The sequence below is a fragment of the Coffea arabica genome, chromosome 11e (genome assembly GCF_036785885.1).
Source record: "Coffea arabica cultivar ET-39 chromosome 11e, Coffea Arabica ET-39 HiFi, whole genome shotgun sequence".
Classification (NCBI taxonomy): domain Eukaryota; kingdom Viridiplantae; phylum Streptophyta; class Magnoliopsida; order Gentianales; family Rubiaceae; genus Coffea; species Coffea arabica.
Genome location: NC_092331.1, coordinates 60,781,801 through 60,802,261, shown reverse-complemented (window position 1 = coordinate 60,802,261; position 20,461 = coordinate 60,781,801). Strand labels below are relative to the sequence as shown.

At 37.0% G+C, this 20,461-nt stretch overlaps 3 protein-coding genes across 6 annotated transcripts; 2 read left to right on the top strand and 1 right to left on the bottom strand.

Annotated features, from left to right (window-relative positions):
* Positions 1–392: 392 nt before the first annotated feature.
* On the top strand, positions 393–4,896 carry LOC140021601 (high affinity nitrate transporter 2.5-like). Its single transcript, XM_072072833.1, has 2 exons — positions 393–1,678; positions 4,351–4,896. The coding sequence occupies exons 1-2, from the start codon at positions 534–536 to the stop codon at positions 4,724–4,726; spliced, it is 1,521 nt and encodes a 506-aa protein (XP_071928934.1). The 5' UTR covers positions 393–533; the 3' UTR covers positions 4,727–4,896.
* A 1,978-nt stretch (positions 4,897–6,874) lies between these two features.
* On the bottom strand, positions 6,875–9,802 carry LOC113718639 (polygalacturonase At1g48100). Its single transcript, XM_027243526.2, has 8 exons — positions 9,500–9,802; positions 9,066–9,194; positions 8,701–8,871; positions 8,536–8,568; positions 8,213–8,420; positions 7,943–8,024; positions 7,732–7,840; positions 6,875–7,448 (listed from the first exon to the last, which is right to left on the bottom strand). Exons 1-8 carry the CDS (start codon positions 9,794–9,796, stop codon positions 7,047–7,049), a joined length of 1,431 nt encoding a protein of 476 aa, XP_027099327.2. The 5' UTR covers positions 9,797–9,802; the 3' UTR covers positions 6,875–7,046.
* A 3,743-nt stretch (positions 9,803–13,545) lies between these two features.
* Positions 13,546–17,019, top strand: LOC140004106 (cysteine-rich receptor-like protein kinase 3). Of its 4 annotated transcripts, none has more exons than XM_072072906.1 (8): positions 13,546–13,694; positions 13,849–14,558; positions 14,873–14,989; positions 15,076–15,215; positions 15,419–15,629; positions 15,713–15,947; positions 16,079–16,226; positions 16,338–17,019. In XM_072072906.1, exons 2-8 carry the CDS (start codon positions 13,952–13,954, stop codon positions 16,665–16,667), a joined length of 1,788 nt encoding a protein of 595 aa, XP_071929007.1. In that variant the 5' UTR covers positions 13,546–13,694; positions 13,849–13,951; the 3' UTR covers positions 16,668–17,019. The 4 variants fall into 4 exon arrangements, with proteins under 4 accessions (XP_071929007.1, XP_071929009.1, XP_071929006.1 ...); XM_072072908.1 differs by having other exon boundaries at positions 13,573–14,172; positions 14,500–14,558; XM_072072907.1 differs by lacking the exon at positions 13,546–13,694 and having other exon boundaries at positions 13,874–14,012; positions 14,090–14,558.
* Positions 17,020–20,461: the final 3,442 nt, after the last annotated feature.

Genomic DNA, 20,461 nt, shown 5'->3' with positions numbered 1-20,461 from the left:
AGTTCTGACCGCTTAGTGGAAGAAGCCAATTAATCACCAAAAAGAAAAATGGACGATTTGATACAATTTTTTTTTTAAAATTTTTACCCTGTGAATTGAATCATTTAATGTGCCACAACAAGTCCGTTGAATTCTATTCATAACATAAGATAGGCTCTTTTATATATATTTTTTAAAAAAATATTACGGTACTAAACTACAAAGCTCCCCATACAACAGATACAAATTAAACTAAAAAAATGATCCACCTCACCTCACCTCACCTCTTGGTGGCTGGTGCTTGGAAGTTGGCTCACGTTTTTGTAGGCGAGCTCTTTGGAATATCCTCGCGACGTCATTAGTTCTCGTTCTGTACATAAACCAACAGGACAGGTGTCCTTGGGGCTTTCCATTTCCTTTACAGCAATACTAACAGGCCCTCGAAAACAACGTATTAATATTGTCTGCTCTGTTACCCAAGATCTCTCCTAGTTCGCAACTCTTCCTTAAAAGTGCGATAGTTATTCTCAATTACCAATCTTCAATTCACAAAAATGGAGGTGGAGCAAAAACCAAATGATCTTTCTACCCAGAAATTTCCTCTTCCAGTGGATTCTGAGCATAAGGCGACTGTATTTCGAGTACACTCGTTTGCACCACCTCACATGCGAGCATTTCACATCTCCTGGATTTCCTTCTTTTCTTGTTTCGTCTCCACTTTCGCTGCCCCACCCCTCTTACCTATCATCCGTGACAACCTTAATCTAACCTCCACAGACATTGGAAATGCTGGAATTGCTGCTGTTTCTGGCGCAATATTCGCTCGAGTCGCCATGGGAACAGCTTGTGACTTATTCGGACCTCGTCTCGCCTCATCATCTCTCATCCTCCTCACTGCACCCGCAGTTTTCTGTAGTTCCATCTCCAATTCCCCCGTCTCTTTCCTCCTTGTCCGGTTTTTTACCGGGTTTTCTCTGGCCACTTTTGTTTCAACTCAATTCTGGATGAGCTCCATGTTCACTGCTAGAGTCGTGGGAACTGCTAACGGCCTAGCAGGAGGATGGGGGAATCTTGGAGGTGGCGCGACCCAACTGATCATGCCCCTCGTGTTTTCAGTCATCAGAGATATTGGTGCAACAAAGTTTACAGCTTGGAGAATTGCATTCTTTATTCCAGCCCTTTTCCAAACATTATCAGCATATGCTGTTTTCTTTCTAGGCCAAGACATGCCCGATGGGAATTACTCAAAATTGCATAAATCAGGGGAAAGGCATAAAGATAATTTCCCACAGGTTCTCTATCATGCGGTCACGAATTACAGAGGGTGGATTCTGGCATTGACTTATGGCTACTGTTTCGGAGTTGAATTAACTGTTGATAACATAATCGCACAGTATTTCTATGACAGATTCAATGTGAATCTCCGCACTGCGGGAATGATTGCTGCCAGTTTTGGACTAGCCAATATATTTTCCAGGCCTGGTGGGGGAATCTTGTCGGATGCAGTTGCCAAGAGGTTTGGAATGAGGGGTAGGCTATGGACCCTGTGGATGGTGCAGACAATCGGAGGTCTGCTTTGTGTGTTGCTGGGGAAGGTGGGATCTCTAGGCGCATCCGTAGCAGTGATGCTTGTGTTCTCTATTTTCTGTCAAGCAGCTTGTGGTCTTACTTTTGGAGTGGTTCCATTTGTCTCAAGAAGGTATGATGCTTTCTCCACTCAATTCAGATTCCCAGAATCCAAAGAATCTGTTCCTTTAATTTTTTTTTAAGCCATTTAGCACGCTTATCTGAGTTGTTGAAGTCACAAAATGCAGCACAGTCATAAAGATTAATTGATAAAAACTATGGCAGGTAATCAAAGTGCACTTTTCCCATAGTCAACATTGAGAAAATCATGGTTTTCAATTACTAATAACAATCTACGTTGACCAACGATCTCTTGAGTCTGAAAAAGGGCAAGTAAAAAGAAAGAAATTTCCCTGTTCGCTTCACTTTTCTTATGACAATTCAAATCACCACTTCGGCTCCATTTGAATTAGTTATTTTTTGAAATATTTTACTGTAGCAATATAAGTGAAAAACTTTTACCGTAGATGAGTTTATTTTTTAGGTTATTTTTGATGTTTTTTAGATTGTTTTTTTGTGTTTTTGGTATTTTTGAGGTTGTTGAAGTTTTATGCATTACTGTAACATTTGAAATATTATTTGAAACATTACTTGAATAGAGTATTATTTGGAATAATTACTGTAGCACTTTTTGTGATGTGATGTATGTGAGATAAAAAGTAGTTGGGAATATAAAAAGGTAAATTGGAAAATATGTTTGTGATGCAAGTGAAATATTATTTGGGATAATTTGGCAATCCAAACATATCTATCTCAAAAACTTGTTTTTCAAAATGACCACTTCACAAATGACAATTCAAATCACCACTTGTTAAGAGTATACTTATTTATTTAATGTGTTATTATCTGCTGCTGATAAGCATACAAGCAAAACAAGAATAGTAGTTTCTAATTTCTCTTTTTTTTTTTTTGAGGAAAAGATAAACAATGTCATAGATTAGATGGAAAGTATCTATCACAAGCAGGGGCAGATTTAAGGTGGGGCACGGCCCCACTGCTCCCTTAAATTCCTATAATACTTATATAATTTTGACATAATTTTAAGTGTGCTTCTAGAGTTTTTTTAGAAAAGATGTGAAAGAATGGGTCACAAAATTTAGTTTAGTTACTTATATTGAGAAAAGTATACTTCGTGAAGTTCAAAATAAAAAAGTTAAAAACTGTTATCAAAATATGAAAACTCGTCGTGAGCAATTGTAAATAGTTTAGTTTGCTTTTGAAATAAAATTATTATTACATTAATAATTTTGAGTTTTTTTTATATTTTTCATGGAATATACGTATCATTTGTACTTGTTGGTGAATTTTTTTTTTTTTTTTGCTTAAAAAACTACAAAAAAAGTAGATAAAAAATTTTAATATTATTTTTGCCCCCACTAAGACTTTTTTCTGGCTCCGCCGCTGATCACAAGGCCAATTTTTCTACTTTTTGAACTTTAAGATCCTTTTAAGAACAAATTGGGAGAAAAAAAAACGGAGAGGGAACAAAATGTTTCCATCCCCAACTTCTGGGAGACAATCTCAATGGGCATAGATGATATGCGCATGGATATGTTATCTTCACCACATAGAAAATCCTTTTACACTGGTTTACACATGGTGGTTACCGCTACTCAAGTGGATAATTTGAGTCTTTGAAATGGAGCATCAAGTTGCCTGAGATAATTAAGTTTGACAAGACAAACTCTGATAACTAATGCTAGCATAGTTAGTTTTCAAGTGTTCTTCTTGACACGTTGGAAACATGGATTTGATCTTGGCTTGCCCATTTTGGAGAAGGAAATACTCTTTTTTGATTATGAGATTGAGTTTGAACCCCGAAAAGAAATTATTAATTGTAATTACTGCAACAAGCTATCGTATTCCAACGCAATTTGTTGCCATCTTATGTAGAGGTGGCAAATCAACCCACTTAATTAAATTTACCCATACCCGCCCATGAATAGATGGGTATGGGTATCTTAAATTTTTGTATATGGGTATAAATGGGTTACCCAATAATACCCATTTAATAAATGAGTATTATTGGGTAACCCATCAAACCCATTTAGAATTCTCTTCCCCCCAAGTCTCTTCTTTTCCCCCACCCATTTTTTTTTTTCAAATTTTTCATTTTGTCATGATGTTAACTACTTTTGTTTCATTATTATTATTATTATTATTATTATTATTATTATTATTATTATTTGTTGGTTTTATCTTATTATTTTATTTTCTCTTGGTTTGTTAACTTGCTCATTAATTTATGATAAATTTTAGCCTATTTTCTTATCTTTCTAAAATGAAATTTTAAATTTATATATGAAAAAAATGTTAGGAGTTCAAAATTTTTGGATTAAGTTTTTATATTAATTTTTATAGTACTTAGTTCAAATTTTTATATTCTTATTATTCAATGATTAAATAATAGGTAATTTTGTGACATAGAGTATAAATGAAAAAAAATTGGTAATTAAGTTTATTGAACATTATAAATAAATATTTAAAACTAATGATGGGTACAAAGAGTGGTATAAATTGATAACTTAGTTTGCAAAAATAAATTTAAATGAGTTTACAAAAAGTTAAAATAAATGGGTTATAAATGGGTAATTGGGTTACCCAATTCATTTTTTGATTTACCCATTTATACCCATCTAATTAAATGGGTATAAATGAGTTGACTCACTTATACCCATTACCCATTTTACCCAACCCAAACCCGCCCAAGTCACCCATTTTGACACCTCTAATCTTATGTACCAGGTCGCTAGGAATAATATCTGGGATGACTGGAGGAGGTGGAAATGTGGGGGCTGTCTTAACACAAGTGATTCTCTTCAGGGGATCAAGATTCTCCACGGAAACAGGGATAACTCTGATGGGAATCATGATTCTATGCTGCAGCCTCCCAATTTGGTTGATCTACTTCCCGCAGTGGGGAGGAATGTTTCATGGCCCGTCGTCTAAAGGAACAACAGAAGAAGAATACTACATGTCTGAATGGAGTTCAACAGAGAGAAACAAAGGTTTCCACCAAGCAAGCATGAAATTTGCTGATAATAGCAGAAGTGAAAGAGGTAAAAGGGTTGAATCTGCCCCCGCCCCTGTTGATCAGGGGACTCCAAGCCCAGATGTGTAAACAAATAAAATAACCCTCTTTTCTTTTATTAAACTTCCAAGAAAACGAAGCGAGGGTGGAGAATGCTCCAGTCCCGGTTCAACGAGTGTGGACGGAGCATTCGATTGCTCCTCCTGCCTTCCACAATCCTCCACCCGTCCAGAAATAAAGAAATGCTACCTTAAACCTCATGAGATGCAAGCCCCTCTCTAAGATATTTTCACTTTTTCGCTATACGTGCTTGTGGATTTTCAGCATTTCTTGGTCACTTCTGATTTGCGAATTTGTCAATAATCTTCGGACAAAACATCTGACTAGATAAATAGTTAACAATTGGCAGGCCATTCCTCTTGAAAATGTGGCTACATGGGCTCTGGGAAAAAGGGGCTGGTGGATGGTTGAAAGTAGGGCGAGTTCTACTTTTCCAAGGCCCAAAGTCTTTCTTAATGGCTAGAAACCAGTGGAAACTACCAACTTGTTACCAGGGGCACCAAACAATGACATCACTTTGTAGTTTGTAGACTAACACGTGAGTATCTTTTAAAGTTGCCAACAACTCGCTTAGATCGTATAATTTAGGATTACTCAAGTAACTTAAGAACAATTTAGATCGTATAATTTAGGCTGGATGGATGTTTCTCGTGAGTTCCACCTTAGATTGCTCGTTTGAGCCGGTGTGTTCGGTGTTACCTCTGCGTGTTAAATTAAGTGTGCATGTGTTTCTTCTGTCTATGGAAAAAAAAAATGTAACTTAAGAACAATTACAACTGCCCAAAGTAAGTACTGTAGTAGTTTGATTTAGGTCATGTCAGTAACCAGGTTACCAATACTTTTGCATTTTCTCACATTTCATGCTTGGTAATTCGTAAGTTCTTATTTTTTTTGGAAGTAACTAGCAACTTGGCTGGTGTTAGTGTTAGTGTTACTAGTTCCAAGCAAGTAATAATTAATCTATTAAGAGAGCTTGCATTCAGGGATCGAATTATAATAAGCTTGACAGTTGGGGGTAGGAAGGGTGCGAGAGAGAAAGGATGGAAGAGGCAAAAAAAACTGTTCATGGACTAAAAAAAAAATTAGATTATTTACTTAACTGAGTTAATAATAGTTTAGTAATTTGTGGCAACTTTAGGAAGTTATCAGCTATTCGTCCTTTGTGATTAAACCAAATTGTCATATAAAATTTCAATAGATATGAGATACTAAATTGGTAACTTGCACTAGCAAAATTATGCTATTATATTATATATTCCGTTGTCGTGATATTATTAGTGTAATCAGCTTTTAATTAAGTAAAAAGGTACTGCTATTTTAATTACTCCGCTTTTACCCTGTGAGGAATGGACGCAAGCAGCTTTAGCTTTATATGTATAAACTATCAGTCTCTCCCGGCAACTTTTGAGGTTACCTGGCCTTCAATCGTGCGCGTGCAATAAAGGGTACAAGATTATGGGACGGTGGAAACAGTAGTACCTTTTGAGGTTTGCCACCACCATTACATTACCAGTCCACCACCACCACCACCTCCCCAAAACTTTTATATACGCTTTCTGCCAGCTAACTCAAAGAAAGCCGCAGCCACATTTGATGGTGGTGACATCGATTCTACTTGGAAAGTGTTTTTACTTTCATATATTCTATGTTACTCTTAATATGTCTGTTTGTGGGCGCTTCTAAGTTTGAAGCTCTACTCGAACGATTGCAAGCTTTTCCCGCAAGGCATCCTGACTGATTAAGGAAAGGATTCTTGGTCCCTCTACTATGGATGAACTTTAAACGTATTGCTATGACAAAATTGTCCTATATTCAATGCATTGCACCAGAAGCCATCAGAAACTTTCGCGGCCAACACACTATCAGGCAAATCTTCTGCCTTCCGTAATCTTCTGCCATTCCTTTTCAAGTCAAAAGAAACGCTAAATTAACTTCAAACAGGCAAGTTTCAAGGCAAATCACACCCTGCGCAAGGGAACTACCCCAAGACAAGATTATTTGGCCTAATCTCGGATGGAAGCATTGAAATATTTGTATCACGAATACTTAAAGGAAGTTGAAATTTTCAGGACAGGCCAGGGTGGAGTAATTTTGTCTATTTCTGTTACACTAAATCTAAACCCTCCATAGCTCAACTACATTAATTTGATTGCATTCATAGATATATCAAGGAGCAAATGAAATAAAGATCATCCAACTATTAATGGGTACGTAAAAATGCGATTCATGAACATCAATCTGTACCATCACCTTCCTGCAATTCAAAACACTGCGGAGGGGAAGCATTGACAGAGCAAAGCATTCGAACGGCCTAAGACAAAGACTGTGAATTATACAAAATACAAAATGACTAACAAGATTTCCCGTGGGATCTTGATATTTTTTGCAAGACGCTACCTCCCTTTAACAGGCAATAATCAATGCTTGTTGGAACAAGGGGTGCTTGTGACTTCCCGTAAGAGTTCCAGCACAAGGCATCCCGCAATCCACGAAACTCAAGCGATGGTTGTAAATTAATGGCACTTAAATCAACATTGCTGCACGGAACCGAACTGCTGCAGGCCAAATGAAGGGGCTGAGCTGAATAAGTTCCTGTTATTTGATCAAATTTGACCCCAGATATTGCCACTGCTCCTGTTTTATTCTTGCAAATATGCTTGTCGCAGTAGTACTGATCGATCATTATTGGGACCTTAACATCAGATACTTTTATGTTGGAAAATGACACATTTTTCACTGCTCCAAGACCACCCTGATATTGGAACATAAATGTAAAAATAAATACATATATCAATATAAAGCGAAACTTCAAAATATGAACAATTTTCAGTTCAAGGACATTGGACACTATTCTACTGTTGCTGACAGTTTGGTAATTTACACTATGGGACTGCGAATAAATATGTTTGCTTTGTGAAGATGGCCCTTTTACTTTTTGCACTGGGTACCTATCTAGTGATAAATAGGAATCTCGCGAAATACATTGCAACGAAGGTTAGAATAGAAAGTGTCGGTGATTATTTGACCAATCTTACCTGCCACGTCTTGATCCGTGCACCATATAGAGTGTTATTCATGAAAATGCTATCCACAATAATGTTGGAGACACAAGCCACGGTTCCACCCTTACCTAGCCCTCCTAAGCTGTTATTTTCAGCGCACAGTACTATTTAGTACTCAATTAAAACTAAACTCCAAAATACTACAGTATGGTACCCCAAAAAAAAGAAAGAAAAAAAAAATTACCTTATACCATGTCCAGGACCGCAATTGATATGATGCACAAAAACATTGCTGCAACCAGTTTGGATTGAAACACAATCGTCCCCTATTCAAATCCAATTATCCATTAGAAAAATAGTTTTATTTTGCCTTATACAATCGCCATAAACAAATACTTGGGCTTTAAGAACACTTAATAAACAGTATCTGGCCTAAGGTAATCAATCTCCTTTGGCCTATTGTATTATCCAAGAACGACTATTAAATCATAGCACATTAGTAATAGAACCGTACCACATCCGATGTTGGAGTGGTGAATTTCTACATCTTGGGAATTTTGCAGGTGAATGCCGTCAGTGTTTAAGCTGGTTTCTGGTGCAGAGATTGTAATATTGTTGACCCTCACTCCTCTGGAGTTGTCAAACTTTAAATGGCAGTTCGGACTATTTATGATCTTGATGTCACGAACCGTAACGTTGTAGCTTGAGTAGAATCTCAAAGCCTTCATCAACAGGTAGAAAGCCAAAAAAAATCCATTAAAAACACGAGTGTGAGGAAATTTTTCTAAAAGAAAAAGAATATTCCCTATATATTTTATTGTAGTAAGTCTTACGTACCGTGGGTTTCATGTCTGGAAAGGTTTTAGGCCGCTTGTCCTGGAAATGAATATCATCAAAGTTGTGAGAAGCAAAATGAAGTCAAAAGAGAGAGAGAGAGAGAAAATAATGCTATTGCAAATTAATTACGTACGTAATTAGCAATTCTATGGAATTGGTACAAACCTTCATCGAATCAAATGGAGACGAAGGAGTCCACCAGTTAGAACCTTGACCATCAACAATCCCAGAACCTTGAATAGTGAAATTCTGAAGCCATTTGAAATTTATCCATTGAAACAAACTTGATTTTGGCCCTGACCATACTTTCGAAGGAGCCAATACCAGGCCATCTATCTGTTCTCGATTCCAATAATTGAATATTAGTCGACCAGTATCCCTACTAATTAATTGTGGAGTATATATTTTGCATTGCGAAATGACTTTCTAGCAAAAGAAAGAATTATACATTCCAATAATTAAATGACTTTCATGCAGTTCATGAAATGCAGAAATCTATTCAATTCATTAGTGAACCAAGATTTGGGTACCTGAAGAGTGAGGTGTGGCTGGCATGGTCCTTGAAGTGTTATGGGCTTAATAAGAAACTTGAATTCCGACGGAAACTCCATAGTAGCTCCGGGGACCTTGCATGCAGCCTCCCATGCGGCTGCAACCGCCTAAAAAGTTTACAAATTCAATTAGGAGTTAGACGGAAAACACGACTAATCTCCGATCAAACTCCCCATCATTATTTTACCGGGACAGCGGAGAGGATGGAATTAATGCCGATGTAGTAGTTTGAGCTCCTTCGCTTTTTTCAAAAATAGTTTTTCTTGTAAAGCTGGGGTGAAAAAAGAAATGGAAGAGTAATTTCGTTAACTCTTTTTTTTTTTTTTAAATAAAAAAGTTTTCTATAATTGTGCTTTTTCCCGTAAATATGTAGAACAAAACAGATTGAGGCCTCGACGAGTAATATATATACCTTGGAATCATCACAAATTCCATCGCCCTTGGCACCAAATGACAGGACATCAAAAATGGTGGACTCGGTTATTGGCGGTGAAGCAGGAGCATGAGCGGGAATGCGTGACCTTCTAGGTGGAGTACTAACATTTCCTTTATGGTTTTTGTGTTTCTTGTGCTGACCACGATGCATTTTCTGGCCGTGACTTTTCCTTGCTTCGACGGACATTGTTGAAAATGCAAAGAGGAGAATAAGCGAGAAGAGAAGGAAGAAATAAGCTGAAGAGTTCCTGTTCCTCTTCATGTCCCTGGCCATTTTACTCTTGACCTCTCGCTGATTGAATAAAAGCTGAGAGTTTCCTGGAGAATTTTTTCAGTTGATGGAAGTTTATATAGTTGCATTTTGCAGAAATGCCCTTACAACTATTTCAAATTACAGTGCAACACACAATTACTTCAAGGTCGTCATGTTCAAGCTCAAAAAGCATTCCATTGAACATAGAGTGTCGCGCAATGATTGTCGAAAAGTATTATTACATATATGATTAAGTATGAATTTTCTAATGGATTAGCATCTAATATATAGAACTAAATCTTTAAAGAGGTGACAAAAAAAAATTTAGGATCCAACTAAGATCTTAGTAATATACAAATGGATATAAAAAAAATGAATAGTTTTATAATGCAGGAGCTTCCCAAAGAATTGAGTCACTGACCCCATTCTCCCCCGTTCTCTACCCCTGTAGTGTACAGAAAAACAAAAGGAGCAAGCAGCCCATACTTCGTTGGTGGTTGGTTGCCTTCTACCCTTTTTCTCAACACATGAAAAAGCAAAAAAGTATAAAGAGCTAAAATCTAAGGGTTGCGTCAGCGCACTCCTTTGGTCTAGTTGGATCTGCATACATACCCACTAAATCCCTACCACAGCCTCCTTAGACTCGCATTCCCCCTAGATTATGATAGAGTAAGTTATACAAATGTATCGTTGCTGACAAAAAAAATAAAAATAAATAAAGAGCTAAAAAGTTCAAGAACCTATCTATGATAGGACATGCGGGGAGCGACGGTGAGGATGAAAGTGGAATCTCGTATGTACCGTCCACTCTGCTTACCTAGTTAATTTAATTAAGGATCTTTGGATCACTATTCCCCAAATAACGTATTTAACTAACAAAGGTTGTCTGGTGCGAGTGCTTTTTGAGCGGAATATTAATATTGTCTCCTCTTATTGATAAAGCATCCATCTCATTAGAACACAATAAATGAGATTCTTCCGTATGTGTAATAGTAATCATTGGTGGGTTTGGTACAACAAAATAATATTAGTAGGTTGTCTTGTTTCTGATCAAATAATTATCCTTTTCTATCTGATTATACGAGGGGCAATTGTTACCCATAAGTTTGTTGCTAGACATAATTATCACAACTTGTCCAGACACTCTATGCTATTTTTTTTATTTTTTTTTTTGTTTAACGAGAGACTTTTAAACCTCATAAGAAAGAAGAGAAGGCAAATTACTAAAACGTTAAGTTCACATGGCAAATGTTCATAGAGGTTAGTTTTGGGCACTGGGCATTTCTTAATTGGGACAAGCCCATGACAGTTTACTTCGTTAGGTTCCAGTGTTTGGGAGAGGGCCCATGCATTGCCTTCTCCGGTGTACGAGCTTCAGCATGTGGGAAATTGTCGAAGAAATGTTGAAAGAGGAGAATCTAATTTGTCCAATGGGAAGCCCATAACTGGCTGCAGCACTCAGGCTCTGTAATCTGTCTGGGTTGCAACACCAAAAAATCAACATCTACAAAATTTGTTCTCTCTCTCTCTTTCATGTAACAACTATACATCATACAAAATTTGTTCTCTCTTTCTCTATCATGTAACAACTATACATCTCATACAAAATTTGCACCGACGGATATTGGTACAAGCGGAAGGAGTTTGCATTCCTTAACCATGAACTCTCGAATTTGAAATTCTTGGGAATGAAAAGAACAATGCTAGGAGAACTTCTCCGCAAAAAATCCGATCCGACTCAAATAGGATTAGTCGCAGACCACAAAATAAATGCGAATACCTCTGAGTTATACCAAAAAATATATATATATACAGAATTTGCACAATGCGCGGAGCACGTTTTGGAAAATTCTCTACGCAATTGATCTCGACGACTCTTATTTTTATCTTTCCCTAACCGAAAAAAAAAAAAGAAAGAAAGAAAGAAAGACAAAGATATAGAGAAAGACGATTAATTTTTCATCGTGATTGAACGCGGGTACTGAATTGTGGCCGCCAACTACCACAAGGCGCTGCTGGACACATTATGGGCCATCGTCTCAAATAGTGGGTTAAATATGGGCCCTGTTTCTGTTTCCATCAGACGACGACTTTGAAACCTATGAAAGGGTAATCATATAGCTCAGGACCAGAAAAACCGAATCCACGAAAGGGCCCATGTTATTTTGAGTCTCCTCCTCCTCAGTCCAGACCTGTGGTCGACTGTAGTCGCGTGACATACAAGTATGGTGCAACCAAGTTGACGTTCAACGTTATTGACCGACCGACCCCACACGCCATTCTGGTTTCTACTATCCTTTTCAGTTTTGCTTACTGAGCAAGCTTTCTTTTCTTGGGTGTCCTCTTCAAAGATTGGACGCTCGATTTTAGAACTTTAACAACTCACTTTCAAAAGCATTATTGACATTTGTTTCGTACAGAAGATTTTTCGAAAAAAAGTTTCGTACAGAAGATCACCTTCAGGCGAACAAAAAAATTGACAAAAGAGGGCTCTGTCCTTGTAGTAATCTTGACAAAATGCTTCTACAGCGTCATCGGGCCAACGGACAATCCACTGCCCACCTTTCCTCCAAAGAGTTCTACCCTCCCCACGGACTAAAAACCCATCCCAGGTTGCTCCCTTCGGAAGTCTGATATGAGTTAAAAGTATTCAAAGGATTAAAAAAATTTAAGTTGTTTGGATTGAGGATTACTTGAAATGCTTTTTCAATTTAAGTTGTTTGGATTGGTGTAACGCTTGCTTTTATGATATCATAACATATGAGATAAAATGTTGATTGAGAAAATAATATTTAAAATATGTATTTATGATGTAATATTAGTTTTTTTTATATAAAAAAAAATTGCCTACACATCTGAATCGGTATCAATAAAATAATAGAACAAATAAATAAAAGAAAATGCAGTTCCATAAACTGCTGGAAAATGAGGTATTCGTAAAATAATCATGGACAGCAGATTATTTGGTCAAATATATTTACTGGCATCACCATTATAATTTTCAATACAGTTTTTTATTTTCCTAATTACCTTTTTATCTCACATATATCACATCACAAAAAGTGTTACAGTAATTATTTCAAATAATATTTCAAAATATGCTGCCATCTTTATAATTTAAATATCAAAATATTTTCTCTTTTAAAAGGAGATGGATAGTAGTTCTCTATTTACTTATTTAACGATTCAAACTCGTAATCTAACCATTATTATTATAGGTTAAGTGTGTTGTCACTAGAGTGTCACTGAATGCCCATTTCAACAGCATTGCTACTCACTGCCTTTCTATTAACGGATTGTCTGCTTGAGTCTTCGTCACCTCATGGGCTGTCTGCGGCTGTGGGATTTTATCCGATAACGTCTGAGAATTTGTCTTGAGGCCGGCCTTGTCGACGTGGTCCCTACATTTGTTCCAATTGGCCTCCAATTTTGTAATGAACGAACACTGCAAATATTTCAAAGTAATCCCTCAGATTTTAATCTCTTTTAGTTAGAAAGCCTCAATAGAAAGATCTTTTCTCCCTTTCTTGAAAAAGATAATTTTCCTGTCCTGCTCATGTTTTCCGAAGTACGTTTGGTCATTTTATTTGAGGGAAAGAATATATTGAATTTTCGTTTTAGCCTGAAAATTTCATTTGGCCGTATCATATGTATGAATTTGGGACAAATGGTAGCAAATATGTGGGAGGACATTCAATTATATTAAACATTAGGGACTCAAAAGGAATTTTGAAAACCCTTCTGATGGTCATCGGAGCCTTGCGGCATTGACCATCTTCAAAGCGTCCGAAAATATCCGCACCACATTAGTAATATATTACAAATCCAAATGAAATTTAAGATCAGCTTCTCTGCAACTTCAACTTGCTTCTTTCTCAATCTCCACGTGAATTCCTAGCGTTGAGTTTCTTGACAAATGGTCTTGTCTTAAAACTTAACTGTGTCCCAATCTTTCTCATCCCTGAAGTGAACACCCTATCAGGAATATTTTCTTTTTAACTTCTTCTGAAGCCACGGATGGCTTCTCCATTGTTATTAATTATGCTAGTAATATTCTCCTCCAACATAATCAGGTCTTTGTCTGATCCAAGAGCAACAGAGGCAGCTCTGGTATGCACCAACAAGACATCATCACAATCTGATCGCCAAGTTTATGTAGCAAGTTTTCTAGCGGCCATGGATGCAATCTCACCCCTGGTTGCAAGACAAGGCTATGGAGGTGTAGTCAATGGGACTGGTAATAATACAGTTTATGCTTTTGGTGAGTGCATGAAAGATTTGTCCCAGACTGATTGTAATCTTTGTTTTGCACAGTGCAAGACACAGATTCTTAGGTGCCTCCCTTTCCAGAGGCTGACTCGTGGAGGCAGGCTTTTCTATGATGGATGTTATTTGAGGTATGATGATTATATGTTCTTCAATGAGAGTTTGGATGCAGAGGATAAGACTGTTTGCGGGGTGAATGATTTTGGTGGGAATCAGAGTTTGTTTAAAGCTAATGTTGCACAACTGGTGAGGAATATGAGTGTGGAGGCGCCTAAAACTGATGGTTTCTTTAAAGGATTTGTGAATAGAGGGAACTTGACAGTTTATGGATTGGCTCAGTGTTGGGAGTTTGTTAATGGGACTTCTTGCGAAAAATGTTTGAATGATTCTGTCTCTAGGATTGGTTCTTGTCCTCCTAAGGATGAAGGGAGAGTGTTAAATGCTGGTTGTTATCTCAGGTACTCAACGAAGAAGTTCTATGACAATTCCTCAACCACTGCTCCTTCCGGAAATGGAGGTGATTTTTCTCTTAATTTAATTTCTTATTTTGCAAGAAGTTACATTGAATATCTGCAAACATGTCACTTAATTGATTCGATGAGATGAGCTCTCCCCTTCACCATCTCACAGCACCTCTCTGCATTGGGTAAATGATTTCCTGCATAAGTCAGATGGAGGAGAGTTTCATGTATACCTTATGGAGCGTACACTTTGTGTCTTTATCAGAGGATGTTTGTTTGTGAAATTGACCATAGTCGTGCTCAGTTTTCTTTAGGTTATTCATATTGTGGACCATGAAATTGGAGTACTAATACAGGTTGATTTTGATAGGAGGATCTCGCCGAGTGGCTATTATTCTTGCTGCAACATTTTCTGCTATTGCTTTTTTGCTAATATTAGCATTCATCTCATTCTTTGCAAGGAAGAGAGTTATGAAACAGAAAAGAGGTACTAAAGTCCTGAAATTTACTTATCTTTTATTTTTGATGTTAACTGAAGCCTGAAATTTAACATAAACTGCTCTCATGTTGTAGAAAAGAAGCAACTAGGTGCTCTTTTGCAGACGGTTAACAAGTCCAGGCTCAACATTTCTTATGAAACACTCGAGAGGGCAACAGACTACTTTAACAATGCCAATAAATTGGGTCAAGGTGGATCTGGTTCTGTTTACAAAGTAATTTTCTTTTCATAGCATCTCTCCTAATAATGCCTCTATCCTTCAATGATAAACTAAGCAAATTTTGGCATGATTAACAATTTTAACAGAAATACCGGGGTTTTTTTTTTTTGCCCCCAAAGGTAGAACAATAAATAATGCCCCTTATGAAGCAAAATGTTTTTATATCCTTATCTGATGTGTTTTTGTGTTCCCTACAGGGTGTTCTGCCAAATGGTCAGGCTGTTGCCATAAAGAGATTGTTCTTCAACACAACTCAATGGGTAGATCATTTCTTTAACGAGGTCAATCTGATAAGCGGCATTCAGCACAAGAATTTAGTGCAGCTGCTCGGTTGTAGCATCACAGGGCCGGAGAGCCTCCTTGTGTACGAGTATGTGCCAAATGGGAGTCTTCATGACCATATATTTGGTTGGTAACTTACGCTAAACTCCACTGATAATTGTCTTTGTAGCCCTCATTTTGTATTGACTGATTGCATCTGCTTGCTTTAGTTAAGAAGAATGTTCAGCCACTGAGCTGGGAGGATAGGTACAAAATTATACTAGGTACAGCTGAGGGCCTGGCATTTCTTCATGAAGAATCAAAGTTGAGGATTATACACAGAGACATAAAATTGAGCAACATTCTTGTAGACGAGTCATTCACACCAAAAATAGCTGATTTTGGTCTTGCTAGATTATTCCCAGAAGACAAGACTCATATCAGTACTGCCATTGCTGGTACACTGTAAGTAAAGCGCCTTCCTTTTGTTGATTTTGATTCTCTTCCCTTTTGCTTTAGCTTGCTGAGTCGCTTACAAACTCAAATTGCTCGCTGTCATGGATGAATGACCTTTTTATTCAACTCCTCACTTGCAGTGGCTACATGGCTCCGGAGTATGTAGTTCGTGGAAAGTTGACTGAGAAAGCAGATGTTTATAGTTTTGGAGTTCTTGTCATAGAAGTAATTTGTGGAAAAAGAAACAATAATGCTATCTCTCAGAATTCATTTTCTGTCCTGCAAAAGGTAGTCTTGGGACATACAAGTTTTCCTTAACAACTAACTGCAAGCATGATAAATTCTGGCCATACCGATGAGTCTGACACATATATATATATGTATATAAATTTTTTACAGGCATGGAAGCTGTACGGAACAGGAAAACTAGGCGAAGCAGTGGAACCATCACTGCAGGGTAATTTCATAATAGAGGAGGCATCCAGACTGCTACAAATAGGCCTGCTTTGTGTACAGGCATCTGCAGAACTCCGACCGTCCATGTCTGTTGTTGTGAAAATGCTGAACAATCAGCATGAGATTGCTCAGCCAACTCAGCCACCATTTATCAACTCTAGCAGTTCAGATATCAGCCCCTTAAATCGCTCTGGCACTCCCTACTTTCAGTCTGATTCATATACACAATCATCTGGGAATGACATGACAGATAGTTTCATTGAGGCCAGATGAAGAAAGATGGAACCAGAATTTTTTTGAGTCGCGACTAAACTTCATCGTAAATGCAGCATCCTCTATTCATCGACCGGAAATCTCATTCGACGGATCAGCCTGGTTCTCTAAATATCCACCTGAGTAAAGATTATGGCTGATCAAGTAGGATGATAGGCGCCGCGATCATTTGACTGATACACTTTCCATTTGGATTGTAACTTCTTGGAATTCTTTTTTTTTTTTTTTTTCTTCTGTTGGGGGTCTTTTAGAGTATTCTATAGCCATGTGATATATGTAACAAACATAACACGATGCGATTGAAACATGTACAAAGAAATGTTCCAAAAATTACAAGAACTCATTCTTCAAACGGGTCTTAATATTTTTGAATGGGATCCCTGCCCCAGCAGTCTGCCAGCTCTAATTGCAATGTACCACAATTGAACATTATCTTCGGTACACCACATTAATGGCTCAATTTAAACAAATCAACCCCTCACTAAAACCCCAAGGATGATTTCAGCTTTTAGGGAACCCCAGTCCTCCATCATATGAATTATAGGTCTATGCAATAAATTATCAAAATAACAATAATCGTTTTTCTTTGGGGATGGAGGCGGGAGTTAAGTTAAAATAACAAGTTCAATGCTTTGAAACGGTGGCATCCTCGTAAAGCTGCGCTAATGACAATTTCTCTTTTTTTTTTTTTGGTTCGCATAAAATAACACCCAAAGATTAAAAAAAAAAAATGCAAAGAATGAAGGTTCGTGGGAGTCCGCGTCATGAATGATACGCCATCATCATGAGCACCGCGTTTCTTCTATCGTTTCCGGCCAAAAAAAAAAAAAAAAAGGAGTACCGCGTTTGTTATAGTAACAACCTTTCTGTTGCTTCTGTTTTCTGGCTTTAGCCGTTTACCACCGGGAGAGGCCGAATTGGTTGACCTAGAAATCCCGCGGGGGGGTGCTCCTTGCCTTCGCGACGAATAAATGAATGAATAAATGCTGTAGGAAGAAAAGTCATTGTATATTAGTAGTAACTAGTACAGGTCCATGCGGTCCCGATTAAAATGCCCGGTTGACAAAGTCAATAATGACTTTAACTCCCGTCGCGGGCGGTCCCCCCATGTGTACTTGATGATATCATTGAGTACTTACTTGTCTGAAGGCGATTCAAAGAGTGGATGCGGCGTCACAAGTTCCGTTTTGATCAAATTATTTGTCCTTGGGGTGTATTGTAGTATATGAATTGGAACCATGTGGAAGTAAATAAATTATAGATAAGGAAATAAATAGTTAGCGCGAGTTACTGAGCGATGTAAAAGGAAAATTTAAAATTATTATTTTATTTCAAAAGAGAGTAGTGAAATCAAAAGCGTGTACAATTGTTAAGGATAAAAGGACGGGTAACAGGAGAATGACTTAATTAATTAATGCTACAGGCAGAACTCTAAAATTTAGTCGCTTTTCAATAATCTAAGCGCACGACAGTACAACTGTACCATTTTGGACTCATACGGCGTTGATTCAAAGTCCCCCACAGCCTAAAGTGTGTGTCCAGGGAATCTTGTCAATTACTCCACAAAGTCCAGAATTGGAAGACTTTGACAAATCGATCCAACTGCCAGACTTTAGTACTCTACAGGGCTGCTGGTTTACTTGCGTCGTAGTCCAGTATTTTGACCTTAATGAATGAAGAAAATCTAAAGTGTACGTGTTTCTTTAATCAAAAGAGAATAAGAAAGAAAAAGAAACGTTTATTTGATTTACTAAAATTGCAGATTTTTTAAAAAGGCTATGAACACCATCAACACATAATCGAAGCTAGACCATCCTAAAACTTTTAGGATCTTTTTTTTTTTTTTTTTTTTTTGGGCCTAACTTTTAGGGTTTTTAGCAGTATTACCACTCTGCTGCAACTGCTGGGACTCAGGATGTCAAAGTTGCTATCATGCTAATGCTGGAAAGAGTTGCATGTGGTCAGGTTTACACTCTCTTGAATATCCCTATTAGTCAATTTTCCAGTTTACTTCACCGACTTCCGCTTAACAATTCCATGTTGATTCTAATAAAGAAAAGGAAGCGGCTGCCAGCTTTAAATCGAGGATTCTCAACGACATTATTTCAGCATAATAAAGCCCGGAGTCAAGGTAGAAAGTCTTTCCCAAAAAAAAAAAAAAACTGCAAAATTCTCTTCATCTTCAATCTCATCTACGATGTAAATAGAACCTTCAATTGTTAAACTTTGATATATATATATATATATATATATATATATATATATAAAGATAGAGTAGATTGAAATGTTCATCCAACTAAACCTTAAGCTAATTTGAGGAAAAAGCACATCAGCTGTTTGTCCCTCTTAACCGTTTCTCATGAGTTGGGCAATATTTGTACCAATTATAGCACCGGTCTCCTTATAATTTTCATTTTTCGGTGTTGGTGGGAGACAAATGTAGCCGGACTTAATTTGAAGCATTTGTGTGTTCTTTCATCTATGGAAATTCGAGTGGAAGGTATTATCATGAGTTGATTTTGCGATCTTGCCTTTGCTTTCCTTTTCGTCAGGTGACTGCTGCCACTTTTCGTCCCGCTTGACCCACCTTTCTCGTCGCTAATCAAACCTTTTACTCAATAACTCTTTTCGTTTAAATACACAGACAACTATCCAACCACGATTTCGTGATATACATTCACCTTACTAACTAATAAATGCCAAGCGTCGTTCTCATTGCGACTGCAAACAAATCGATCCGCTCGCGATTGGCCTATCACGAGCGACTTGAGTACGAGTTCGAATCGATCTCGAACTTGTGAAATCGAATTCGAGTTTAAAAATATTAAACTCGTTAATTCGTGAGCTGCTCGCGAACTCGATTATATATATATATATATATATATATATATATTAATAGTAAAATTACATATATATTTTTAATATTTTATTATTTATTAAGAAAAATTATTATTTTATTTATTTTTTAAAAATAAAATTATTATTTTTTTATTTTTTTAAGTTCGAACTTGACATTTTAAGTTCATTGAGTTCAAACTCGAGTTCGAGTTTCGTAAAATTAAGTTGACACTCGATTCCATTAGGTCAAAATTCGATTCGCTTCGTTTGCCCCCTAGTTCTCGGGGATGCTTTCTTTGAATAGTACTTAACTTCTCAAAAGGAGCTCTTCTATAAAGATTTTCGCACAATGATTAAGATGTGACCGAAGGGTACTGCCCCTTAACTACTACTCCGCGGAGGAGCCACTGAAGAGAGGGTACAATTGTTGGGAGGAGGGGAATGTGATCAATAGAATCAGGCTACTTCTTGGATAAATCAAGATACAAAACATACGACACATCTAATCTTCACTAAAAAAGTTTGGGAAAATTTTTACGCTTTCAGAAAATATATTTTTAAATTATTTTTTTATCTCACATATATCAATTCGTTACAGTATATTTTTCTATAAAAACTCCTAAAATAACAATCCAAATGGACATAAATGCTGTTTTCAATTATATTATAATATTTACTATTAAGATCGACCTGCAAGTAAAGTTGTAATGAGATCAGCTTTTACTAGTTCGAGGCCTTCACGCCTCGGATAGTTTGAAGAACTTTTAGATAGTGGTTAACATTTCATAATACACGTTCCATTAATCAACAGCTCTGTTTGGATTTTTCATTTTTTGAACAACAAGTATTTCATGCATAATGCTATAGTACTATACAAACAAAAATAATTCCAAAAACCCCATATTAATACAATATATCAAAAATAACTCTAAATATACAAAAAAAAATTAAAAATA